We start from the raw sequence: 27,515 nt of genomic DNA on the forward strand, positions 1-27,515 counted from the left end.
AAGATCGGTTAAGTACACAGGAGCTAAACCATTTAGAGCCTTATAGGTCATTAGCAATACTTTATAATCGATACGGAACTTAATAGGTAACCAGTGTAGAGATGATAAAATTGGTGTTATATGATCATATTTTCTTGACCTGGTAAGAACTCTAGCAGCTGCATTTTGTACTAATTGTAGCTTGTTTATTGATGAAGCAGGACAACCAGCTAATAATGCATTACAGTAATCTAGTCGAGACATCATGAAAGCATGAACTAACTTTTCTGCATCAGAAATAGATAACATATTCCGTATTTTAGCAATGTTTCTGAGGTGGAAGAAGGCTGTTTTTGTAACATATGAAATATGATTTTCAAAGGACAAGTTGCTGTCTAATATAACACCCAGGTCTTTAACTGTCGAGGATGGAGTAACAGTACATCCTTCTAAATGCAGATTGTAGTGAGAGATTCTGTGTACAGGTTTTTGGTCCAATAAGTAATACTTCAGTCTTATCTGAATTTAATAGAAGAAAATTACTAGTCATCCAATGTTTTACTTCTTTAACACACTCTGTCAGTTTGGATAATTTAGAGATTTCATCTGGTCGTGATGAGATATATAACTGAGTATCATCGGCATAGCAGTGGAAACTAATCCCATGTTTTCTTATAATATTGCCGAGTGGCAGCATGTATATTGAAAATAGCAGAGGGCCTAACACCGATCCTTGCGGCACTCCATAGTTTACTATCGTGATCTTAGATTTTTCCCCGTTTATATAAACAAAATTGTGACGGTCTGATAGGTACGACTTAAACCACCGTAATGCCTGGCCCTGAATACCAGTGTAATATTGTAGTCGATCTAGGAGTATTTTATGATCTATAGTGTCAAACGCAGCACTGAGATCAAGTAACACTAGTACTGAGACACAGCCTTGGTCAGAAGCTAGAAGCAAGTCGTTTGTAATTTTAACGAGCGCAGTTTCTGTGCTATGATGAGACCTGAATCCTGACTGGAATTTTTCATAGATAGAGTTTTTTTGCAAGAAGGAGCATAATTGGACCGACACTACTTTTTCTAGTATTTTAGACATAAATGGAAGATTTGAAATGGGTCTGTAATTTGCTAATACGTTTGGATCTAATTGTGGTTTCTTAATGAGAGGCTTAATAACTGCTAGCTTGAACGGTCGTGGGACGTGACCTAGAGATAAAGACGAGTTGATAATATTGAGAAGAGGTTCTTCTGCTACAGGTAACAGTTCTTTCAGTAGTTTAGCGGGTATTGGATCTAATAAACATGTTGTTGGTTTAGACGCAGTGATAAGTTTATGTAGCTCTTCCTGTCCTATAGTTGTAAAGCACTGCAACTGTTCTTGAGGGGCGATAATTAAAGCTGAATCATAAAACTCTGTCAAAGGTTGTACATTTACAATTTTATTTCTGATACTTTCGATTTTTTCATTAAAGAAATTCATAAAGTCATCACTACTAAACTGTAATGAAACATTTTGTTCTGGTGATGTCTGTTTATTTGTTAGTCTAGCTACTGTACTAAATAAGAACCGTGGATTGTTTTGGTTATTCTCTATAAGTTTGCGAAGATGCTCGGCCCTGGCTGCTTTTAGAGTCTTTCTATAGCGGGACGAACTGTCTTTCCATGCGATTCTGAAGACCTCTAAACGAGTTTGTCTCCATTTGCGTTCTAGATTACGAGTTTCTCTTTTCATAGCGCGAGTAATACTGTTGTACCATGGAACAGTATTTTTCTCTCTAACCTTTTTTAATCTCATCGGTGCAACAGTATCTAATGTACTAGTAAAAATGGTGTACATACTGCTAGTCATGTCCTCAAGATCATTTGCGTGTTTGGGTACGATGAGCAGCTGAGACAGATCAGGCAGATTATTTGTGAATTTATCTATAGTTGTCGGGAGAATTGTTCTGCCTAGTCGATATTGTGGCGCAATTTGACAAATATCATCAATATGCAGTACGCATGTTACAAGGTAGTGATCAGAGACGTCATCACTTTGCGGTAGAATTTCTATATCAGTAGGATTTATTCCATGTGATATAATTAAATCTAGAGTATGATTAAGACGGTGAGTGGGTCCAGTGACGTTTTGTTCGACCCCAAATGAGTTTAGTAAATCTGTAAACGCAGCCCCTAACGTATCATTTGTATTGTCTACATGAATGTTAAAATCTCCAACAATCAGCGCTTTATCAACGTTGACCAATAGGTCTGAGAGAAAGTCTGCAAACTCTTTTAGGAAATCAGCATAAGGCCCTGGAGGTCTATAAACGGTAGCCAAAGCAAGAGATAGTAGCGACTTTTTACTTATATCTGAGAGTGTAACATTTAGCATAAGAATTTCAAATGAATTAAACCTGTAGTTTGTTGTCTGAGTAACATTAAGTATCTCTCTATAGATTGTTGCTACACCACCGCCACGGCCAATCAGGCGGCATTTATTTTTATAACGGTAGCCAGGTGGACAAGACTCATTAAGACCAAAATAATCATTTGCTTTAAGCCATGTTTCAGTAAGGCAAATTACATCAAGACTATTATCCGTGATAATTTCATTTATGATAACTGCCTTAGGTGTCAGCGATCTAATGTTTAGTAGCCCTAGTTTTAGAGATTGTTTTTGTTCAGTAATTTTACAAAAATCTGGTTTGATCACGATTAGGTTTTTTCTAGATCCTTTATTTTTATTGTTAAACCTCACTATTCGGGGAACAGACACAGTTTCTATAGACTGTACTACACTCACATTTCTATCAATTAAGTGGGCAGAACACAGGCTGTGATTTGAGGTTTGACTTACTAGTCATATGGTGCGAAGCGTCTTGGAGATGTTCTCTGACAGAAGATCAGCTCTGATGCTGCTGGGGTGCAGGCCATCAGCACGGAAGAGCCTAGGACGCTCCCAGAAAAGATTCCAATTATTTACAAAGAGCAGCTTCTGTTCATTACACCAAGACATCAACCATTCATTTAAAGCAAATAATCTACTGAACCTTTCATGTCCTCGTCGGTACGTCGGAAGCGGTCCGGACACGATGATCTTCGTCGCGGGCGATGTGGCTCGTACCGTCTCGATCAGGCTTCTGAAGTCCTGCTTCAGCACCTCCGTCTGCCGCAGCCTGGTGTCGTTCACCCCCGCGTGCAGCACTACAGCTCCGATGGTCTCAGCACCGTTGAGTATCGCGGGAATCTGCACAGAGACATCGAGAACACGAGCACCAGGAAAACAGTGACTGCGCACCTTACCTTTGGCTGTGGTAGCGTGGACGTGGTGGACGATGGAGTCTCCGATGACCACGGCGTCGCGTTCTGCCTCGCGAAGAGGGGAGAAGCGGTTCCGTGTCGAGACGTCGAAGACCGGGGGCGGTGGAGGAGAGGTCCTGGTCCGAGGCCTGGCTCGCGTCTTCCGCTGCTGAAGCACCCAAGGTCCCTGGTGTGACGGCGCCGGAGTGAACGAGGGCTGGGATGAACGCGTTCTTGGTGCTCGGGCCCTGTGCAGAGAAACACACGGCGTAGAGGAAGCAGGAGTGTTAATATCGCGCTGCAAACTTACCGAGGGTTGGTGAGCGTCAGCGCGAGAAGTTTCCAGCGCTGTCTGCCGCTCGCGTAGCTCGGCCTGCTTCTCGAGAAGGATCCGGATCTGCCGCTCCACGGCCTCCAGTTCCAACTGCACCGCATGCAGCTCAAACGTGTCCTCACCTGCACATAAAGGTAGAGAAACATCCAATACACTCGCCATTAGAGTAGATGAAACAATAATATTGTGAGAGAGAAGAGTACAAACGCTAGCGTAGCGTGGGCGTGGCACGCCGCTAATGCTAACGGGCTAAAGCTAGTAGCGAAAGTTCGGGAAGTCGGATAAAACTAGCGATATCAAGGTAATCCAAATGTTTTTTATATAAAATAATGTTGGGGATGTGTTCCCCCACCGAAAAAGAAAGAGTGATAGATTATAAGTTAGATTTTACGAGGCAAAAACAAACAATTAGGAATCAGCTCGACGGAGCTCTAGCTCAAACAACGCGGCAGCAACCTATTATGTAATTATTATACCCTTAATCCATTATACATGTACACTTTTAGTTTATCAATTATTATTGAGCACTTAGTTAATGTAAACTAATATAAATCTATAACGGTAATAAAAAAATAAGCTTTAGAATCAATAGATTAAGCTAAAAATTGTTACTACATGTTAGCTTAAATGTTCAGTTATCTTCCTATGTCAACCATATAAACTAAATTCACAACTTTTACTTGCAATGATATAGCAAGAATTTTTTTCTTTTAGTTGTCCTTTCATAGACGGCTCTTTTCTTTTTTCTGTGTAAATTTAAATTCTTATTATTTTTCAATCTCATAATATTCTGCAGAAGAGAGAAGTGAATCGCGCTGCTTCTCTCACGAGAAGTGAATTGCAGTTTTACTGTTCCACAGCATGTGATTGGCCTGATTGGATTGGTTTGGTTTTGTCAACTTGAAACTAATCCTGTAACCCTGAGTTTACTACGAACCTGAGTCAACTACCATCATGGTATGGGCCCCTGCTTTTTTCTTTTATGGTTGTATCGTTTGCGTGTTGTTCAGTTCAGTTTTGCTTACCTTGCCTTTGTCTGGATTTACCCTGTTTTCTCTTGGTTTCTGGATTTTCTGTTTTTGCCTTAATCTTGGATTTACTTTTGTTATATTTTGTTAATAAATGTTATATAACTACATTTGGATTCTGCTCTCTGTTGTTTCTGAACCACCTGATGTTACAGATATGATATCCATATATGATATCCATACTGATATACAACCCGAATTCAAGAATTGTTGGGACATTTTTCATTTGAATAAAATGAAAACTAAAAGACTTTGAAATCACATGAGCCAATATTTTATTCACAATAGAATGTAGATAACATAACAAATTTTTATATTCATTTTATACTTTTATCCACTAAATGAGCTCATTTCAAATTTGATGCCTGCTACAGGTTTAAAAAAAAGTTGGCACAGGGGCAACAAATGGCTGAAAAAGCAAGAAATTCTGAAAAGATTCAGCTGGGAGAACATCTAGCAACTAATTAAGTTAATTGATATCAGGTCTGTAACATGATTAGCTATAAAAGGGATGTCTTAGCAATGTCTCTCAGAAGTAAAGATCGGCAGAGCTGTGAAAGAGTGTGTAAAAAGATTGTGTTTTGGAAGGCACTATGAATGCTGAAAGGTATATAAAGGTTTTAGAGCAACATATGCTCCCCTCCAGACGACGTCTATTTTCAAGGCCTTCTGTATTTCAGCAGGACAATGCAAAACCACTGCAGCTATTACAACAGCATGGCTTCATCGTAGAAGGGTCCGGGTGCTGAATTGGCCTGCCTGCAGTCCAGATCTTTCACCTATAGAGAAAAATTGGTCAAAGACGAACACAAACTCTTCAGCTGCTGGAAACCTATATGATTTGAAAGTCTTTTAGTTTTCATTTTATTCAAATATAAAAAACATCCCAACATTTCTGGAATTCGGGTTGTATGATATATTGAAATGCCTGAAAGCTTATTTAAAGACATATCGATGAGCTTAATTCACTGTCTGTGTTCTGTAGTGTTGTCTGTCTTTGGGACTGACATAATAATTAGTGTCTATTAAGTGAGAACAGAGCCACTTAAATCTCCCGGCGCTGACAATCAATAAGTCCAACTAATCACAGAGACATAAAGTGACTTCCCCGGTGACACAAGACTTGTAGTTCAATTGGACTATTAAGGATTTGTGTGTCTTAAGACACCATTATCTCTGGATATAATCACTCACTGGAGGATTATTAGTATTTTCACCTTCTGTATTAGTATTTTCACCTTCTGTATTAGTATTTTCACCTTTTCATTTGACCTGCTTATCCTACAATAGCCCATTCCAGCGAGGTAATGTACAATGTAGAGAGATGTTACATGCATCAGTAATGATGTGGAGCTGATAAAAAAAGAAAAAGAAAGAAAGAAAGAAAGAAAGAAAAAGAATCCTAAATGTGATGAACCAAGTTTTTGTCACATGTAATACAGAATTCATGCAGGTAAATTTACTTGCTACAAACACACTACCATTCAAAAGATTTGGGGCAGTAAGATTTTTGACAGAAATTAATACTTCTGTTCAGCAATGATGCAGTAAATTGTTTAGAAAGTGACAATTAAGACATTTACAATATTACAAAAGATGTTTATTTCAATTAAATAATGTTTTTTACTTTCTATTCATCAAGAAACAAATGTGTCATGGTTTACATAAGAATGTTATGCAGCACAACTGTTTTCAACACTAGTAAGTGTTTTGTTTTTTAGCAGCAAATCAGCCTATTAGAATTATTTCTGATTGATCATGTGACACTGAAGACTGGAATAATGATGCTGAAAATTAATCTTTGCCATCACAGGAATAAATTAAATTTTTAAATATGTGAAAATAGAAAACAGTTATTTTAAATTCTAACGGCAGAGAGTGCTGCTGTAAGTGAGAATGAGATATCATTCATCCCTGAATATCATTCTATTCACCATTACATAAGGCATACTATCATATGTGTACTACAAACCCTAATGAATAAATCAGGGTTGGACACCTGAGAATAAAAAATGTCTTTATATTTGCGCTGCTGAATTACATAGATCATGACTTTACAGAGATCTTGGATTTGCCTTGAAGAGTTGTGAATATAAAAGAAAATAAAAAAAATTGTCAGGGTTCTGTGTTTATGTTCTGTGTCGCATGTTCTTTGTTCTTAGTTTTCCCGCCTCGAGTTTGTTCCCTTGGTTACCCTGATTTGAGATCATTAGTCCCAGCTGTGTCCTGTTAATTAGCCTTGTTTGCCCCTCTGTTTGCCCTGTATATATTCCCTGTGTTCTCCCTCAGTCCTGGGGTGCATTTCCCAAAGCGTACTATGGTCGCAAGTTCTGTCGTTACCAATAGAGTTCAATGGGACTTACGACCATAGTTGGCTAATGATGCTATTGGGAAATGCACCCCTGGTCAGTTCTCGTCTGTATTCTACGTTTGTGTTTGATGGTGTTTCCCTTGTTTCCTGGATTATTATTAAAGTCTTCCTTTCTGCATATCCACCAAGGCACATGACAGAAGAACCGACCAAAACAACATCGTCCTCATCCAGCCCCATCAGAAATACAAGTGGCCTGGTCAGCTCACTCCGGCTCCCTCCACATACCCTTTCAGTGGGGCATAACCCTTTCATTTCTGCCCTCTGGCACTTCCCCACGTCCTCAGTTCAGGGATCCTGATGTCTGCCACTCCAGAGCCTCAACGCAAGATGGCCGTCACTACAGAGCCTTGTCACAAAATGGCTGTCACTCCAGAGCCTTGTCACAAAATGGCTGTCACTCCAGAGCCTTGTCACAAGATGGCTGCCATTCCAGAACCTCGTCGCAAGATGGCCACCACTCTAGAGCCTCGTCGCAAGATGGCAACCACTCCCGAGCCTGCAAGATGGCCGCTGCCACGCCTGAGCCCTCGGTCAAGATGGCTGCCGCCAAGGCTCTGTATCTCTTCCTCACCCAGGATTCAGTCCCTGACCTCAGTCCTGTGATGGTTTCTATCCCTCCCCTCCGTCCAGCGGCGACTCCCTTCCTCATCCCAAGTCCGGTGGTGACTCTCTCCTTCATCCCGAGTCCGGCGGCGACTCTCTCCTTCGTCCCGAGTCCAGAGGCAACTCCCTCCTTCGTCCCGAGTCCCGAGATGGATCTCACCCCTGAGTCCGCTCCAGCCCACAAGCCCGCTCAGGAGTCCGCTCCAACCCAGAGACCCATAGTTCCTCCCAAGAATTTTTTGGGGGGGCGCCATATACAGTACCTGTGGCCATAGTAGCTGAGCCTGGGGTCAGGACCGAGGCCACGGAGGCCACACTCCCATGGTGCCTTGAACTGCCTGCACCTCCATGGCCTCTGAACTGTCAGCGCCGCCCTGGCCCCCTGGAGGCATGTGAGCTCCTGCCCACGGCCTCCAGGGTGCCCACCCCCCCTCTCCAGTTGGACCTTCCGGGAGGGGGGAGTAATGTCAGGGTTCTTTATGTTCTGTCACATGTTCTTTGTTCTTAGTTTTCCCGCCACAAGTTTGTTCCCTTGGTTACCCTGATTTGAGTTCATTAGTCCTAGCTGTGTCCTGTTAATTGGCCTTGTTTGCCCCTCTGTTTGCCCTGTTTATATTCCCTGTGTTCTCCCTCAGTCCTGGTTGGTTCTCGTCTGTATTGTACATTTGTGTTTAATGGTGTTTCCCTTGTTTCCTGGATGATTATTAAAGTCTTCCTTTCTGCATTCCTCCTCATCGTGAGTATTTATCCACCATGGCACATGACAAAACTTTTTTATATATATATCAAAATTACAAGCAATACAGACTTTGCTGCAGTTTTAAATCCCTAAGTATTTATTCCTCATTCATATCGCTGTGCTCATTTGTGCTTGAAGGTTATTTGGATATTATTATTTCCAACAGAGCTTCTCTTGTAGCACACCTTGTGAATGATTTTGAATTTTAGTCACTGATTCATGAAAAACAAAATTATGGCTGAATGAACATTTGTAAAGCCGGTGCAGGACAGAGGGTGGAACTAATACATGACTGATTACTTTGCTGCCTTCTTACTCATTCAGTCCTGTTTCTTCGAGCTGAAAATTAAGCAAAATTTAAGTAACGACAATTCCTATTAAGACTGGTTTAAATTGCTTTATATTTCTTAACCAAATTGTGTTTGTTTAACTTAAGCTTGTAACTTGTGTTCTTATTGCACAGAAGATTGTGCCTTAAAATAATAGATTACATTTTATTGTCACTTTATCTCTAGCCAATTACAAGAAGTTTGACGCACACTTTGACATCATGCACACACACTGATACATAATGAAAGAAAGCAGGCCTATTGTGTAACAGTCATAAAGTCATTTGAGCTAGGGTGGTGTGAGCAGATGGTTCTTCTGTGAGACGTGACTGTTGAGGTTATACGCTGTCTCTCTCTGGATTTTAAGGATTTTTTTTTTATACTGTGGTGTGAGTGTGTCTGCTTGTGTTTTTGCTTACATATAGAACTGAATGAGCTAGTGAACTGTCTGTCGGAGAGAGCTCAATGAGGGTGTGCGTACAGGCCTCATTTCTGCTCTGTGTCTTGGCGAGTGTATCCTCCACTCCATGTCTGCCTGAGCAGTTTTCTTGTGCGAAAGGAGGCTGTGTGTCTGAGGAGCATGTATGTGATTTCAGAGAAAACTGTGAAGATGGCAGTGATGAGACTAACTGTATGTATTATTCTTAAACAATTCATATTTTTTCATTTCCACTCTTCAGCTTCTTTTTTGGCTCTTCTACTTGTGTGTGTTTTCTGTGCTTACGCAGGCAACTCTTTGAAAGTAATGGCCCTTTCTTTTCCCTCTCTGTTGACAATATGGTTTTAAATGCTTCTAAAGGCCTCATGTGTATATAGTGAGATTTATGGCACACTCATAAAGTGGCACACTGGAAGGTCTACAGATGAGATACAACAGTGCTTTTATAATATTGATTATATCTCTCTGGGGCTTTTACAAGGCAGACAATTACGGAACTGAGGTTGATGTATTAAGGTGGACCCCTATTGCTTTTGTTTTGCACATTCATCCGTTTAATAATGATAAGAAAAGATTTTCCATTAGCATTTTCATCATCTTTATAAATTATTTTTGATGTCCAACAGAACATTTATTCTGTATACCTATTATATATTATATTTCCTTATAGTATATCTAATCTCCTCTATTGTATGATTACATATTTTCAGTCAAGCACCTATTAAATGTGTTCCATGTTGAGTTACATGTTTTCATTAGTGTCACACATAAACAAAACATAATGTAATGGCCTGAAATAGCTGTGAGTTTCCTCTATTGTAGGTTCCCAGTTTGTGAGATGTGACTTTCAGGAAGGTTTCTGTGGTTTTCAACATCATGTTTGGATGAGAGGCTCAGGCTTGAGTCGGCCCAGTACTGAGGCAGACCATAGAGAAAATGTTACTAGTAAGTAAAACAGTTAATCTTACATCTTTGTGGATAATACTTAAAAGCCTACTGTATCATATTTGATACATGCATTTCTAAGGCCTCTAAATTATCGACATGATCAAAATCCTGAAATCCTGTTTCACACAATTTACTGCATTCTTTTTTAGAAAGTATGGTAACACTTTACAATAAGGTTCATTAGTTAAACATTAGTTAATGTATTAACTAACATGAACTAACCATGAGCAATACATTTGTTACTGTATTTACTCATTTTCGTTAACGTTAGTTAATGAAAATACAGTTGTTCATTGTTAGTTCACAGTGCATTAACTAATGTTAACAAGATTTTAATAATGTATTAGTAAATGTTGAAATTAACATTAACAAAGATTAATAAATGCTGTAGAAGTGCAGTTCATTATTAGTTCATGTTAACTAATGTAGTTAACTAATGTTAACTAATGAACCTTATTGTAAAGTGTTACTGAAAGTATGATATATATCATACTTTTAGGATAAATCTAAAAATGCCTACCATTGGGTCATGTACATGTGTCTTTTTTTATAAGAAAAATGTATTTATCAAATATGATACAAGAGGCTTTTAAAGAATATTTTTATGTACATCTCTCAATCATTGTATTGCATTATATGTTGTTGATCATAAAACAAAGCATTTAAATGTTATATTACTAATATTTTTTATTGGGAGAAATAGAGTAACAAATTATATTTATGTGCATTTTATGTAAGTAGTCTTTTACACTGTTGTGAAAATATCATTGATTTACATTACAAACTATCACAATTTAATCTTTTTGATATATAAGTAAAATCTGCACCAAATTGCATATTTTTCTCAGTTTGGGCCTCAGAATGAAGTTTTTCCTCCTTGAGTGTGAACTTCATGTGATACAAAATCCATATATAATACAAACACATATGCAAACTTTTTTTAGATTGTCTTTTATATTTTGTCTAAAGATTCAAAAAACTGTTAAATTTTAAAAGAAAAATTTGATTTGTATTCTATTTCGAATATATTTTCTGACTACTCAGTACACTGTTTATTCTTTTTTGTCAGATCATTGCCTCTATATACAATCTGAAAATGGAGAAGGAGTCACTGCTGAAATATACAGTCCTCTTTTCCAGCCTTCACAGACATGCTGGGTATAGAAAAACATTATCACTGTTTCTAACTAAACATCTTTTAGTGTTGTATTTCATTCTCTATTTTTAAATGAATTCATAAATCCTGGTGCCATATAAAAATAGCTTATTTGCTAAACTACCATCTGCTTTGAGTAAGCTATATATCAAAATGCTAATTTCCATAACATTTATTGTGTGATATTGCTTTTATACAACTGTTCAATAATCAAGAAATGAATATTGACTTATATTTTAGATACAATATTGTCAGTTACTTTGTCTGTTTTTGCTCCGCCATTGAAAATACAGTAGTGGTTTTAACATTAAGTGACATGGCATCTGACGCACAGAAGCCAATGTTGCTAAGTGGCACTTTCAGTCTTCATTGGGATGTGCCAGTGACATTATCGTGGAACACTGACACTGCCTTGTGAAACATGTCACCGTATGTTGTGGGTCTTGTGACTCCTCCAGTAGTAACCTGCAGATGAGATGAGCAGCTATAGTGACCTAATTGTGACACAAAATCCTAAATAAATAGCCCAATTTACTGATATTTTAAAATAAATGTCAATTAAAGTCAGAAATATTTTTTCAAACATGTTGTCAGTATGTCACACATCAATATTTGAGTGACTTGTGACTCAATGTGCCACTGAATGTTTTGAAATACCAGTGCTATTGTATTTTGTTTATCACACAAAGTCACAAACTGCCCATTCTAGGAAAGACACAAAATAAATCTATCATGGGTCACTACACATTACCAGTCGCATCTGTTACTGTAAACCTTTAATTTTGCATGATGCTGCATGCTCACCGGTAGGTGTCAGTATAAGTAAGTGTAACTCTGGCCAGAGAAAGAATCTCATCTATGGCTTTAATATTTAAAAAATAATTTTATGAAATTATGTAATGAATAAAATCCATTTTTTGTTGTAGGCCTACTAATTAAAATAAATACAAAACAGAAGTAAAGCGGCAGCCCCTCACGGACACTGCCGCATACACATAAACAAAACATAATGTAAAGTCCATGCCTGGTCCTCTCTCCTCTTGCACTGTCATCCTCCTCTTTTATTTATCCAGATCTCCTTCTGTGAGACTCTTTCCTATGGCTCTCAGCCTTGTCCTGCCCGCCACAAGCAGCATCTTGTTAAATGCTTTGCTCAAGCACCCGATTAAGTGTTTGGAGCACTTATCAACTGCCGTGGCTACACGCTCTTATTGACAGCAGAGAGTTATGCATAGGCTGTCAGAGCCGTGACACAGTGGGCAGTGCATGAACTCATTGTGATCTATGGTTACAGATGCACTGCTATTGGATTTGGAGTAATTCACTTTAAGCGTTTCTCTGCTTAAATAAAAATAAGATGACATTGAACTTGGCAGGAAGATGGCTTTGAGTATGAAATGCTTTCAGCTTTAATTTTGTCTCATTTGGCCAACCACTGAATATCTTTAATGTCTCTGCTTTAAAGCTCAACATGTGTAATGAAGCGAGCAATGCACCGCTTGAATCCTTTGTTCACATAACATTCTTTTGGGGAATTTACATTTTGTGTCCCTTTGTTGTCTTTTCCTTTGAACAGCTAACTTTCTATCGTCATATTGGGGTGCTGACAGGGGCTTTGCAGGTTCTGATCCAATTCAAATCTTCAGGAGAGATGGAGGAGGTCTGGTTTCAGTCCACTTCCAATCCTTATCCACACACTCTTCCCTGGATGCGAACAGTGGTGGTGTTAAACAGCAGAGAGGAGTTTAAGGTTGGTGTTGATGTACTGAATGAGGGGTTATGCGTGTTTGGGGGAATGGGTATTATTGAACTCATGAACAAAAAGAAGTAGTGGTTACACTTTATTTTAAGGTGTCCGTGTTACAGTGTAATTATACATTTAAGTATTGAGTATTATTAATTAACTACATGTACTTATAGGCTTAAGATTAGGGTGCGGTTTAGGGTTAGTTGCATGTAATTTTGCACAATTTATAGTAATTAATATAGTAACATGTCAGTGTCAAAAAATTACTGCCCTATCTCTGTTTTACCATTTATTTCCAAGGTTTTGGGAAAGATTGTGTTTTTCCAACTTCAATCTTTCCTTGCTATAAATAATCTGTTTGAGAATCTTTCAATCTGGTTTTACCACAGTACTGAATCTGCTCTTTTGAGAGTGTTAAATGACATCTTATTAGCCACTGATATGGGTGACTCTATGGTTGTCATTCTCTTAGATTTTTCAGCTGCTTTCGACACTATTAACCATTCTGTATTAATCAATAGACTGAAATCTTGGGTGGGTCTCTCTGGTACAGTTCTAAAGTGGTTCTAGTCATTTTTATCTGACAGGAAATATGTGGTTAGGGTAGGAGAATTTTTATCTTCCACTGCTTCTCTCCCCTGTGGCCTTCCGCAAGGATCTATTTTGGCCCCCTCTATTTTCATTATATATGTTACCTCTGGGATCTGTTTTTAGAAAACATGGAGTGTCGTTTCACTTTTATGCCGATGATACTCAAATATATTTACCTTTTAGGAAAAATTATCCACTGGCCATGACTGCTCTTTTAGGTTAAATCCTGGTTATCTCAAAATTTTTCATTCTTAAATAAGGAGAGAACTGAAGTAATTGTTTTTGGCCCTTCAGAAAATATGAAAGCATTTAATTTTGACCTGGGATCCCTGTTGGCTTTTAGGTCTTCACAGGTACGGAATCTGGGTGTTATTTTAGATGACTCATTAAAATTCGATAAACAAATTTCCACTGTGATTGGGTCCAGTTTTCATCAGCTCTGTATACTTGAAAAAATTAAACATTTCCTCACTGATAAGACTGTGGAGATGGCGGTGCATGCTTTTATTACATCACGTCTCGATTACTGTTACTCATTATACTCTGGCATTTCTAAAGCTCAAATTGCCCATCTTCAACTGGTCCAAAATGCTGCCAGATTTCTTTTAAAAAAGAAAAAAAGGGATCATGCCACACCACTTTTAAAGGCCATCATTGGTTGCCTGTTCAATTTAGAATACATTTTAAAATTGTACGGTAACACTTTACTTGAAGGGGTGTGCATAAGACTGACATGACACCTTCATAATCTTGACATGACACGTGTCATGAATATGAAGGAGGTTTTATGAATGTTTATGACAACTGTCATTAAGTGTCATTCACTCAATTATGTCATTTTTAATGCAAAGATGACATTGTTTGAGATGTCCGAGTTATGACAACTTGACATAAACCAATACATCATAACCTGTCAGTGTCTTTGTCATGACAACTTGACATTATTTAGCTTTATGGGTTAACATTACATTAAACTGTCATGTGGTTGGTTTTGACATTGGCTGTCATGAGGCCATTATAATAGTGTCATGAATATGTATCTTGAGCTCAAGTACAGTGGTACAAATTGAACTTGTCATTAAAATGTCATTAAGTGACAATACTCTGACAAATAATTTTATAACAGCGTCATGACTATTTTTCATTTCATGTTTTTTTTTTGTTTTTTTTAAGTTTCCACCAACAGAAGGTCAGATAATAGACAATTTCAAATTTCTTAAAAAAGATGACACTGTTATATTGGCTGTTTATTAGTACTTATAAAGCACATATTAATGCCTTATTCTGCATGACCTTATTCTACATTCTTAATCCTACCCAATACCTAAACCTAACAATTAACTATAATAAGCAGTAAATTAAGAGTTTATTGAGGGAAAAGTCATAGTTAATCGTTTATATATGTGTTCCCTATACTGAAGTGTTACCAAAATAATGTAATGTAATGTTAACCCATAAAGCTAATTAGTGTTTTTTTTAAGTTTGATAATTAATCTGCTATGTCATGTTTATGACAGGTTATGATGTTTTGCTAATGTCAAGTTGTCATGACAAAGACACTGACAGGTTATGATGTATTGGTTTATGTCAAGTTGTCGTAACAAAGACATCTCAAACAATGTCATCTTTGCATTAAAAATGACATAATTGAGCGAATGACATTTAATGACAGTTGTCATAAACATGCATAAAACCTCCTTCATATTCATGACACGTGTCATGTCAAGATTATGAAGGTGTCATGTCAGTCTTATGCACACCCCTTCAAGTAAAGTGTTACCAATCGTACTGTTTGTTTTTAAATCTTTATACAATCAAGCACCCGGCTACCTATCTGAATTGCTGCATCAATACATCCCCTCAAGAAGCCTAAGATCTGGTGACCAGAACCTTCTTTTTATCCCTCAGACTTAAGCGTAGAGGTGACCGTGCCTTCTCAGTAATTGGTCCTCGCCTCTGGAATGACTTGCCAGTGGAGATCCGAATGGCCCCTAGTCTGACCATTTTTAAGTCTCTTCTAAAAACCCATCTGTTTTCATTGGCCTATTAGGTTTCATATTCCTTATATTTTCTATTTGTGTTTTATTTTTTTCTGGTTCTTTGTTTTAGTCTGTTTTGTGTGCTCTTACTACTCTTATGATGCTGTTTCTTTTGTGAAGCACTTTGGTCAATCTTGTGGCTGTTTTAAATGTGCTATATGAATAAAGTAAACTTGAAACTTGAACATGTAACAAGGACACAAATAAAGTGTTACAGATGTATGGTGTATAGTTGAATCAGTAAAACATAACTGCTGTGAATCTACAGGTTGTGATCAGAGGATTGATTTTCAACAGCAGTGACCCATATGAAGTTGTTGCGATTGATGATCTGTCCTTCAGCAGAGAATGTGTGGCAGCAGGTGGGTGAACACTAATATATCTTTTCATAAGTCAAATCAAGTTGCAAATCCAGTTAGGCTGTCTAAATCCAAAAAGCAACTTCACTTCTGAAGTTTAACAGGTTAGTTCAACTAAAATTCTGGAATAACTAATAATAATGTCGTTACAAACCTGTATGAGTTTCTTTCTTCACTGAAACATAAAATAAGATATTTTGAAAAATGTTTCAACTGCTTTTGTCTACACGGTGAAAGTCAATGAAATTTACTTTCATTGTAAGGTAAAAAAATATATATATATATATTTTCTGTTCAGGTTTGATATGACATTAGAGTGAGTAAATGATGACAGAAAAATTATTTTTGGGTGAATTTTTTCATTTTATAATCTTATTTATACTTATTTATTCAGTGAGTTATCCAGTATCTATTGCTCCTCGTTCAGATGTCAATTTTTGAGTCATGATGTTGCTGTTTGTAAAGGCACAAAGAAGTTATGTGATGGCTCTGCTCACTTTGATGTGGTTTCTGAAGGGTGTGAGGTGCAGAGGGCTCAAGAGATGCAGGAATATAAAGCTGTAAATAAGGTCTAATACATTTACAGCCCTTTGCTGGATGAACTGGGACACCAGGGGGACAATAGTGATAGGCAGAAGGGAACCTCAGCAACTTTTTAATTTACAGTTCAGCCCAAGAAGGACCAAGAGACATCAGTTACATTTGGAGTATATGCAAGTGCCATAATAAATTCATGAAGTGTTTTTTTTTTTAATCTTCTAAAGATTTTATAGTTCTACATTTGAGATTTAATCTTTGATTAACTACATTTTATACATTTATCATTAAAAAAAATGCTTAACTTTTTACGAGAAATCATAAACATGTTTTATTTTCCAACATAAATACAGACCTGCACAGAACCGAACAAGGTTGACTGTATATTTTCTATTAACAAGTGTCTCAAAGTGAGGTTAACATGTTTGGTTGTAAATATGTGTGTGGGTGCGTGGGTGTTACGGTAACACATTATTGTGAATTATTTCAGCAGTACCTTGGACAGTCCAATTAATCATAATAATGTGGCCATGTTCAGATCTACATCACATGACATGGTTAACAAAGGTGATAATGCAGGATGAAGCTCTCAGAAGCTCTCCACTCCATGAGAGACAAATATGTTGGCTTTATTGTTTTCTACAGAGACTGACATCAAGGCACCTCTTTCAGCTCACTTTCACTGTGGGGCAAATATCTGTGTGGATGGGGTGAAAGTGTGTGACTTTTATTTAGACTGCCCCAATGGAGAGGACGAGGCCAACTGTTGTAAGTATAGATTCGAAGATCAAAACAGCTTGAAGCTGACATGATTCCACTGGAATATGAGCCATGTCACTATTTAAGAAACATCTACTTTGATATCAAAACCTCTTGCAGCAACTCATAATGTAATAACTGCACATAATGTAATAAGGATTACATTATTAATGTAATAAAATGTTCACAATAAATGTTCAAAATGGCTCATAATGTAATAATGATTTTTTTACATAATGTAATAGGTTATTATATTACATTATGAAAACACTATAGCAACTTGTAATGTCATCACTGTTCATAAGGTAATACCAGCACAATGTATAAGTGAAATGTTTACAATATAATAATTATCTTTCAGTATAATAAATTGGGCACAAAATGCAATTAATAACAGTTTTATCAGTTTTATGTAAAAAAGCTATTACACCAAAAAAAAAAAAAAAACTTATTAGGCTACATTGTGAATTCAATCTTTTTCATAAAAATTATTCTAATTTTGTTATTATGACATGCTCCATTTGAGTCACTTTGTCCCATAAATGCATTTTTAAGTGTAACTTGGCAGATTTTCAACCCGCTTTGTATTGTTACAATGTCGGTATATGTAAATGAACATACACCTGTTTTCCTTGTAACCTGGACCTGGAAATTCACGTTTATTTGTCAGCAAAGTCCATCAGTTTTTGTAATCTTGCCCTGGGACAGTCGGATCGACAGAGGGTTATTAACAGAACAGTAATTTCAAGGGTAGGTTTATCTCTGAAAATAGTATCATACAGTGTCTACTCTTTTAACAGCATTATGTGAAAATAGAACACTATTCTGTTTCACTATTTCTATTCTGTTCTTCATTGGCTGTTATACTGATGATTTGGCTTATGTATAGAAATAATGTACAATAATAATAATATAATAACAATATTAATAATAATAATAATAAAAATAGAATTAGTAGTAATAATAGTAGTAAAAATATGTTTTGGTGTCCAGAATTTTTTTTAATAACTACGAGACATTGTTCCGAAGACATATACCGAGTTTCGTAACAATATGCTTATGCATTCGTAAAGTATAGCATATTATGCCAAAATTCAAAAAGACAGATGCCCAAACATGGAAATTTTGGATATCGTTTGACAGTTGGTGGCACTATTATGTTAGGGAATCCAAGTTTGCTGTGGTTAATATGTTTTCTATCTGTGTGCCAAATTTCACAACATTTTAACTGGCTGCTATAGACTCAAGAGCAGAGGAAGAAAAAGAAGAGGAAGAAAACTAACAGATACAATAGCTGCCTTCGCACCTTTGTTGCTTGGCCTCTAATAACTATAATAATTACATGAATAGGTCGTTTAAAACTGGATTTAAATTTTAAAAATGCACTGTAAGGTTATACCAATTTTTTTTTATGTTTAAAAAAGCTATTACATTCATGACTAAATGACAATGTTTTTTTGTGAGCTTATAATGTAATACATTTCTCATAATGTAAAAATTGTTATTACATTATGAGCACAAGATTTTATTACATTTTGAGAAAATTATTTAATTATGAACATTTTATTACTGTTACCTGTGCCCTGGGTCCGTGTTCTATTTTCTTCATATGGACTCCATTTCCCACAATCCCCCACCTAGGAACCAATCACACCTGTTTCTCATCAGTGACCTTTTATAAGCTGCACTCACACACACACACATTGCTGAGTATTGTTTAGCCTTGTTTTCGACCTTGTCTCCGTGTTCCGTGTTCCTTGTTCCGTGTTCCGTGTTCCGTGTTCCGTGTTCCTTGCCTTGCCTGTGTTTTTGACCCTGGACTGTTTCTTTTTTTTGATAATTGTTTGTTGCCTGCCTTGACCATAGCCTGTGTTTGGGTTACTCTCTTGCCTTGCCTTCTTGTTACTGTTTGCTGGTGTTTGACCTACTGCCTGTACGACTACGCTCTTATTAATAAAGCCTGCACGTGGATCTCCAACTCCGTTGTCCCGTCCCATACGTTACAATTATGTAAATAATGCAATACTTATTACATTATGTAGAGGTATTACATTATGCTTTGTTTTTGCATTATAAGTTGCTACACCTCTATTCTTTCTGGTTTTACTATAAGCAATTGACAAAGTTTCTGCATAGGCATTTGTTTAAAAAATCCACACTGCCTTGAAAGGGTGGTTTTAACCTTTCCATTATTATTTCATTATTCCTTCATAATGTTTATTTGACTTTCAGCGGCACAGTGTGATTTCGAGTCTGACTCCTGTGGCTGGTATGAGCTCATCCAGGGTGATGGATTTGAATGGGTAAGAGGCTCAGCTGATGGAGTCTCCATAGAGTATCTAGACCAAACACCACCCCAGGACCACTCGACTAATACAAGTGCAGGCAAGAGCGTTCACATAAATACAAATTAAATGCCTTTGTCTCACAGTCGCAAAAGATACTAAATTGTAGATCTGACCTATAAACTGAATCGACTGATTTTATGTGTACATTTCTTAACATTTCAGTTTCTCCATGAAGAACCTTTACTTTGTTTGCAATAGCACTGAAACATCTTTTTTTAACATCCCATTTTACTTATAATGTTTATCTACAAATCATCTGGGCATATACACTGTGTGCATTAGACTACTTCATTTCAATTGTAATGTTTTGCAAAAGGTAAAATAGTGCTGCTTTTTAAACTGTGCTCCTATACATAATTGTGAACTTCCTCAGGGTGATGTTCAAATCAAGAGGGTCAAATTAATGATTGCAAATGCCATTTCCATTGTCTGTTAATATTTATTTTACACAGCAAAAAGCTTTCAAATGATCTGAATTCAAATGAATGACCTTTTTAAATGTCACAAAAACTACTAATAATTTATGAGCAACATAAAGTATAATATAATATTACAAGTTTGCGTTTTAGTCTCTGATTCTCTCCCTTCAAGGCCACTTCATGTTTATTTTCAAGAAGAGCAGCAGGTTTTCCCAGCAGGCTTTGCTGCGTAGTCCTACATTTCAGCAAGCAAGTTCAGATTGTGTCATGACCTTCTGGTAAGTGATGAAGAAGTGACTGAAGGCTCAGACCTTACCTCTTTCTAAGCTTGGTGAAATATATGAATTAAAAATTTATCAAAATAATATTATAATTCAAAAATGTATGTTAATATTAGCAAAAAACAAATCAAAATATTCTTCACTGCTTTACAGTATTCATTTTTTTTTCACATTAAGTGTTCGGATTTTAATAGTAATGTTGATTTGTTTTGCATACAGGCACTATAATTCTGGCCATTCTGTTGGTGCTGCTGAAATGCATCTGCTGATAGATGGCTTAGACAGCATCACTTTACTTTGGCAAACACTTTACGACCAAGGTAACCAGTGGCACCCGGTAACTGTCCAGATTGGCAGGCAGACCAGGCCTTTCTACATCTCGGTTGCAAAACTGAGCCTGGCTGTGTATGAGGGAGTCTCTGCCCTAGATGATATTATGTTCCATAACTGCTCATTGCCCGAGGCTGTGGAGATGTGCCCTACTCCATATCACTTTCACTGCCACCGGAGCAAAGCATGTGTGAACTATACTCTGATCTGTGACCTGATCGATGATTGTGGAGATGGAACAGACGAGGAAAACTGCTGTCAGTATTAGTGTTAGAGTTTTAAATGGTCATCAAAGAAGTTTATTGTTTAACGTTAGCTCTTTTTGGTCAATCGTTTTACAATGATCTTTTCTTCTCCTATCAGCCCCAGAGCTAATGTGTGACTTTGAGGAAGGCCTGTGCAGCTGGACTCAGGAACATGAGGTGGATATGTTTGATTGGACCCGTATCCAAGGACCCACTCCCACTTTCAACACAGGCCCATGGAAGGACCACACACATGCCAATGCGGATGGCCACTTCCTCTATATCGAATCTTCAGAACCACAGAAGTTCAAAGACACCGCCGTTCTTATCAGTCGGCCTTTTCTTCCAACTCCTCACCGAGGTCCTGAACCCAAAGCACTGTGCATTTTCAGATTCCACTATCACATGTTTGGGCAGAATGTATTCCGATTGGCTGTGTATATGCGCACACGTAACAGTGGGCGGGGAAACTTGTTGTGGGTTCGTTATGGCGACCAAGGCAACTTCTGGCACAGGGAGATACTGCCGATCAACAGCGCCCACCACTTTCAGGTGAGTCATTGATGAGTATTATGGGTACTGAAGAGGATGGGTCATACAGGGGTAATGGTGTCCTCGTGTGCTGCTGAATCCTTTGACTGAATGGCTGCTCCAGGACCTATTATGCCCCCTTTTACAAGATGTAAAATAAGTCTCTGATGTCCACCAGAGTGTGTATGTGAAGATTTAGCTCAAAATACCCCACAGATAATTATTTATAGCATGTTAAAATTGCCACTTTTTGGGGTTAAGCGAAAACACGCCGTTTCAGTGTGTGCTCTTTAAATGCAAATGAGCTGCTGCACTCGGCCTAAGAGGGTGGAGCTTCAACAGCTGATAGGTTGAATGATTCTGATTGGCTAAGAAAAACAGACAAATTTAGTAATCTTCCACACATGGACAGATAGTCAGAAGCATATCTCCATTCGTCACGATGCTGACAAGGTGACCCTGGAGTTAGGTACTGGATGTCCTTTTGGGGTCATGACATGGCGTCTGCTAGTCTCAAGCAGAGTGCCAGTTGTCCACCAGTACAAAGGACCTGCACAGAACGCTTAGTGCACATACACAGATACACATGATTTGCAGCTTCTTCAAGGCTGAAGTTGATCTGAGCTCTGTTCTGAGCAGGAAACTTTCCCAAAACATACTGATAACATGTTCTTTTCTCTCAGTGAGAGATCAGACAATATTAAAAATTATTTTCTAGGGTTTGAAAAGGAAAATAAATGCTTTAACATACATTGAAGACGCTATTATAGCCATATTTATACCACATTTATAGCCATACACCATGCAAAAGTGAATTTTGCATAATAGGTCCCCTTTAAATGCACTCTATTCCTGCTGATGTGTAATATTAACAATATTAAAATTTCTCGGGGGAATGCAATACTTTTTGCGAGAGAATGCAAAAGCATTGAAATATAATTTTCCTTCCCATCTCATATTTTTATCGTCATGTCATCCGTACCAGACAGTCTGTGCATTAGTGGTGGGTAGCGTCTTTCTGCAGGTTACATCAGTACGCCAGTAGGTGGTGGCAATTGAGTCTTTATGAGGGAGTCATTTGATTCATTCCCTCAACCAATTCGTTGAAACGTACCGATTCAGTCAGGAAAAAAACGTTAGGGTGTGTTCACACTTGGCGTCTTTTTTGACAAGGGTGCTTTTTTAGTTAAAAACAAAAACAAAAACAAAAACTGGTTGCTTTTGGTGCCAAATAGCAGCTGAGGGCGTCTTTTGTTGCTGTACAACACCTAGTGTATAACGGCAAGCGTTGCCAAATCAGCTGGTTATGGTATTGATAAATGTTGCAGGTGATAGTTTCGTGGATACACTATAGATGATACACTTACCTGAACAACCAAGGATCTGTCTGTCCAATCTTTGCCCACACAGCCTCTTTATAAGTTAACTTCAGTCCATCTACCGGCACCTTGTCCATTTTTTCTTGTTATGGAAACGTCAGATCTCGCTACTCGCTTGTCATTGGTTATCTGTCAAAAATGCGCTTGACGTAGGGTGTTTTTTTTTCTTTTTCTTTTTACTATCAGAAAAGTTGACGTTTTTTCAACTTGAAAAGACACTCTGAGCTGCAGTCGGCGGTGGCTTGGCATTTAAAAAAGCGCTCAGGACTTTTTTGAAAACACGGTTTACTCCGTAGGATTGTAAAACAGACGCTGGCAGCTTCAAAAAAGACGACCAGTGTCTAATTCAGCCTAGACGCGTTACGGCTGAATTAGTTGTGGCTTTGTTTGGAGACATTTTCGTTGGCGGAGCAAGAATAGACAAATTAACTGCCAATATTGTGTGTAAAATGTAATTTACTCAAAAAATAACTTCTTGTTTATTGAACTGTTGTTGTATAAACGCAATATCTAGTCGAATCATTATTGATTATCTGGAAGAACCGCACATGCTCGTGGAAATGTTAATTATAATGCACCTTATTATAAATGTTAAATATAAAATTATTTTATGCAGATGTTCTTATTATTAATTGATTAGCTTGATCTTAATTTCTTTAACTTCTTTTCCTTTACCATCCTGTGGCACATAATATCAATTTCAAAGGTCTGCGTGTTCGTAAAAAGAAACTAATTAAACAATGTCATGATCACCAGTGAGAGTGCCCTATCAGCCACTAGAGGGCACTCCATCTTGGACTCTTGTTTTCACCCCTTGGACTACAATACCCATACTCACTCTTGGACTCATTATCCCACTCATTGCACTCAGCTGTTTTGTGTTTGTTATCAGTGTCTGTCTATTTAGTCTCAGTTGTTTCTGTCCTTGGTTGTGGTTTGTTGTATTTTGTTACGTGCACTTTGTTTCTCTGGCTTTTTGTATTGGACTGTTTTTGTGGAGTTTAACCTTTGCCTGTGTTCTGGATTACATGCTTGGAGTCTCCTGTAATAAACATCGCTGCACTTGGATCTTACCATCTTGTTCTTGTGTGCACCGTGACAGAACAAACCACCGCTATGCAAGGATCCAGCAGCAGGAGACTCCGGTCATCCGTGGGGGCTGAGGAGGCTCAGGCCCTTTTGGCAACTCTCCGCCAGAGGAGAATGGGAGTGCGGGCATTCGTCCAGAAGTTCTGGTCACGGGCGGAGGGGTATGGTCTCTCTGATACGGTCCTCAAAGACACAATTAATAACTGTCTGGATAAACCTCTGCCGCAGTGGGAGATGGAGCTGGTAAGGGGGTTAAACTTTTGGAATTTCTCCAATTACCTGCATCTGCGTGGGAATGGGCCGCTTCGACTACCTCCAGCACCCGCTCCAGCCCGTGTGCCCGCTCCAGCCCGTGTGTCGTTTCCAAGGCCTGCTCCAGCCCATGAGTGCGTCCCAGCCCGTGAATCCGCTTCAGAGGCCTCAGAGGAGGTTGGCACTGAGTCTCCGCTTCCCACATCTAAAAGGAGGAAGAGGAGGAGGAAGGCTTCCATCCCCCAAGACCCGGAGGCCTCTCCAGAGCTCGCTCCAGTCAGTGAATCCACTCCAGAGCCCGCTTCAGTTAGTGAGTCCACTCCAGAGCCTGCTCCAGTCAGTGAGTCCGCTCCAGTCAGTGAGTCCGCTCCAGTCAAGGAGTCCGCTCCAGTCAAGGAGTCCGCTCCAGTCAAGGAGTCCGCTCCAGTCAAGGAGTCCGCTCCAGTCAAGGAGTCCGCTCCAGTCAAGGAGTCCGCTCCAGTCAAGGAGTCCGCTCCAGTCAAGGAGTCCGCTCCAGTCAAGGAGTCCGCTCCAGTCAAGGAGTCCGCTCCAGTCAAGGAGTCCGCTCCAGTCAAGGAGTCCGCTCCAGTCAGTGAGGCCGCTCCAGTCAGTGAGTCTACTACAGAGCTCGCTCCAGCCAGTGAGTCAACTACAGAGCCCGCTCCAGTCAGTGAGTCCGCTCCAGCCAGTGAGTCCCCTACAGAGCCCGCTCCAGCCAGTGAGCCCACTACAGAGCCCGCTCCAGCCAGTGAGTCCACTACAGAGCCCGCTCCAGCCTGTGAGCCCGTTCCAGCCAGTGAGTCCGCTCCAGCCAGTGAGTCCGCTCCAGCCAGTGAGTCCGCTCCAGCCAGTGAGTCCACTCCAGAGCCCGCTCCAGCCAGTGAGTCCACTCCAGAGCCCGCTCCAGCCAGTGAGTCCACTCCAGTCCCGCATGCTCTCCCTGTCAGTCCCGTGATGGCCAGGAGGTCTGTCTTCACTTTTTATATTTTGGCTGTCTTGCGTGCCTGGAGGATGCACTCAGAACAGCCCGAGCCCGCTCCAGCCAGTGAGTCCGCTCCAGAGCCCGCTCCAGCCAGTGAGTCCACTCCAGAGCCCGCTCCAGCCAGTGAGTCCGTTCCAGAGCCCGCTCCAGCCAGTGAGTCCACTCCAGAGCCCGCTCCAGTCAGTGAATCCACTCCAGAGCCCGCTTCAGTTAGTGAGTCCACTCCAGAGCCTGCTTCAGTCAGTGAGTCCGCTCCAGTCAGTGAGTCCGCTCCAGTCAGTGAGTCCGCTCCAGCCAGTGAGTCCGCTCCAGCCAGTGAGCCTGCTCCAGCCAGTGAGCCCGCTCCAGCCAGTGAGCCCGCTCCAGCCAGTGAGCCCGCTCCAGCCAGTGAGTCCGCTCCAGCCAGTGAGTCCGCTCCAGTACGGCATGCTCTCCCTATCAGTCCGGTGATGGCTAAGAGGGCTGTCCTCACGTTCTATGTTTTGGCGGTCTTGCGTGCCTGGAGGATGCTCTCAGAGCAGCCCCAGCCTGAGCACGCTGCCGTCCCAGAGCAGCCCCAGCCTGAGCACGCTGCCGTCCCAGAGCAGCCCCAGCCTGAGCACGCTGCCGTCCCAGAGCAGCCCCAGCCTGAGCATGCTGCCGTCCCAGAGCAGCCCCAGCCTGAGCACGCTGCCGTCCCAGAGCAGCCCCAGCCTGAGCACGCTGCCGTCCCAGAGCAGCCCCAGCCTGAGCACGCTGCCGTCCCAGAGCAGCCCCAGTCTGAGCACGTTGCCGTCCCTGAGCAGTTCCAGTCTGAACTCGTTGCCGTCCCAGAGCAGTTCCAGTCTGAGCCCGCTGCCGTCCTTGAGTCCTCCGCTCTCCCTGATACGGCCACGGAGGCCGTCATCGAGCTGTCCGCTCTCCCTGATACGGCCACGGAGGCCGTCACCGAGCTGCCCGCTCTCCCTGATATGGCCACGAAGCACCCTTGGCCAGCCCTGCCGCCGCCGTCCAAGCCTACTGCCCTGCCGCCGTCCAAGCCTTCTGCCCTGCCGCCACCGCCCAGATCTTCTGTCCTGCCGCCGTCATCCAAGCCCTCTGCCCTGCCGCCGCCGCCCAGGCTTTCTGCCCTGCCGCCACTGCCCAGGCCGTCTGAACCGTTGGAACCAGCCTGGTCAGTTCCTCCAGCGCCACCCTGGCAATCAGCCAGGATTCCAGACCCTCTGGAACCAGCCTGGTCAGTTCCTCCAGCGCCACCCTGGCAATCAGCCAGGATTCCAGACCCTCTGGAACCAGCCTGGTCAGTTCCTCCAGCGCCACCCTGGCACTCAGCCAGGACTCCAGAACCACTGGAACCAGCCTGGTCAGTTCCTCCAGCACCACCCTGGCTATCAGTTGGGCACCCTGGAGCTGGCCCACCATCCCTCCCCCTGATCCTCCTCCTGTCCACCTCCCTCCTGAGTTTTTGTGTTTTTGTGTTGTCTGGTGGAGCGTCTGGTAGCCGCTCCTTTGAGGGGGGGTAATGTCATGATCACCAGTGAGAGTGCCCTATCAGCCACTAGAGGGCACTCCATCTTGGACTCTTGTTTTCACCCCTTGGACTACAATACCCATACTCACTCTTGGACTCATTATCCCACTCATTGCACTCAGCTGTTTTGTGTTTGTTATCAGTGTCTGTCTATTTAGTCTCAGTTGTTTCTGTCCTTGGTTGTGGTTTGTTGTATTTTGTTACGTGCACTTTGTTTCTCTGGCTTTTTGTATTGGACTGTTTTTGTGGAGTTTAACCTTTGCCTGTGTTCTGGATTACATGCTTGGAGTCTCCTGTAATAAACATCGCTGCACTTGGATCTTACCATCTTGTTCTTGTGTGCACCGTGACAGACAAGGCTTAAGAAAATTATATTCTTGATATTTCTGCAGTTGTCCACTTCCCCCCCCCCCCCCCCCCAATCACAACAATGTGCAAGCTGCAAAATAAAGATGGCCTCTTCTGTCTTCATTCTTGCTGCTACAGATTTTAGTGGAGGGGACAGTTGGTGATGACTTCAGAGGAGATATTGCCATAGATGATCTGTCTTTCCTTGGCTGTCAGCCATATGAAGGTGAAATAACAATGACTAGATAGTGTGATCATGGAACTATGGTGCCACATTTCATGATTTTAAGGTAAAATACTGTGTTTGTAATTATGTGTGTTTATCCTTGTATAGGTGAATTGCCCTCAAAAGAGCCCAGCACCTCTGCCCCGCTGTTCACTGTGTCAGCACCACCCCTTCATAGCTGCCCCCCTGACCAGTTTGTGTGCTCAACTACAAGAGAGTGTGTGAACCTCAGTCAAGTGTGCGATTTCACACCCGACTGCTCCGATAGCTCTGATGAAGAGCACTGTGGTAGGCATCCATCTATCTATCTATCAGCAGTCATAGAG

The 27,515-nt window shown here is 40.4% G+C and overlaps 2 protein-coding genes across 5 annotated transcripts in view; one reads left to right on the plus strand and one right to left on the minus strand.

The window, feature by feature from the left end:
• The window catches only part of malrd1 (MAM and LDL receptor class A domain containing 1), a 61,459-nt gene that overhangs the window by 9,805 nt on the left and 24,139 nt on the right, over positions 1-27,515 (plus strand). For 2 of the 4 annotated variants that reach the window (XM_048184725.1, XM_048184726.1), the window contains exons 2-12: positions 9,936-10,058; positions 11,131-11,219; positions 12,794-12,967; positions 15,863-15,956; positions 17,136-17,258; positions 19,482-19,634; positions 20,189-20,294; positions 20,517-20,884; positions 20,991-21,424; positions 27,102-27,189; positions 27,298-27,477. In XM_048184725.1, coding sequence (XP_048040682.1) covers positions 9,936-10,058; positions 11,131-11,219; positions 12,794-12,967; positions 15,863-15,956; positions 17,136-17,258; positions 19,482-19,634; positions 20,189-20,294; positions 20,517-20,884; positions 20,991-21,424; positions 27,102-27,189; positions 27,298-27,477 — 1,932 coding nt within the window. Of the gene's footprint in view, positions 1-7,001; positions 9,306-9,935; positions 10,059-11,130; positions 11,220-12,793; positions 12,968-15,862; positions 15,957-17,135; positions 17,259-19,481; positions 19,635-20,188; positions 20,295-20,516; positions 20,885-20,990; positions 21,425-27,101; positions 27,190-27,297; positions 27,478-27,515 lie in introns of those variants that run through there. The other 2 variants (XM_048184724.1, XM_048184723.1) reach the window with 2 other exon arrangements.
• LOC125264932 lies at positions 1,401-4,360 on the minus strand. Its single transcript, XM_048184727.1, has 2 exons — positions 3,578-4,360; positions 1,401-3,515 (listed from the first exon to the last, which is right to left on the minus strand). The coding sequence occupies exons 1-2, from the start codon at positions 3,745-3,747 to the stop codon at positions 2,828-2,830; spliced, it is 858 nt and encodes a 285-aa protein (XP_048040684.1). The 5' UTR covers positions 3,748-4,360; the 3' UTR covers positions 1,401-2,827.

Source organism: Megalobrama amblycephala, linkage group LG3 (assembly GCF_018812025.1).
Source record: "Megalobrama amblycephala isolate DHTTF-2021 linkage group LG3, ASM1881202v1, whole genome shotgun sequence".
NCBI classification, from domain to species: Eukaryota; Metazoa; Chordata; class Actinopteri; order Cypriniformes; family Xenocyprididae; genus Megalobrama; species Megalobrama amblycephala.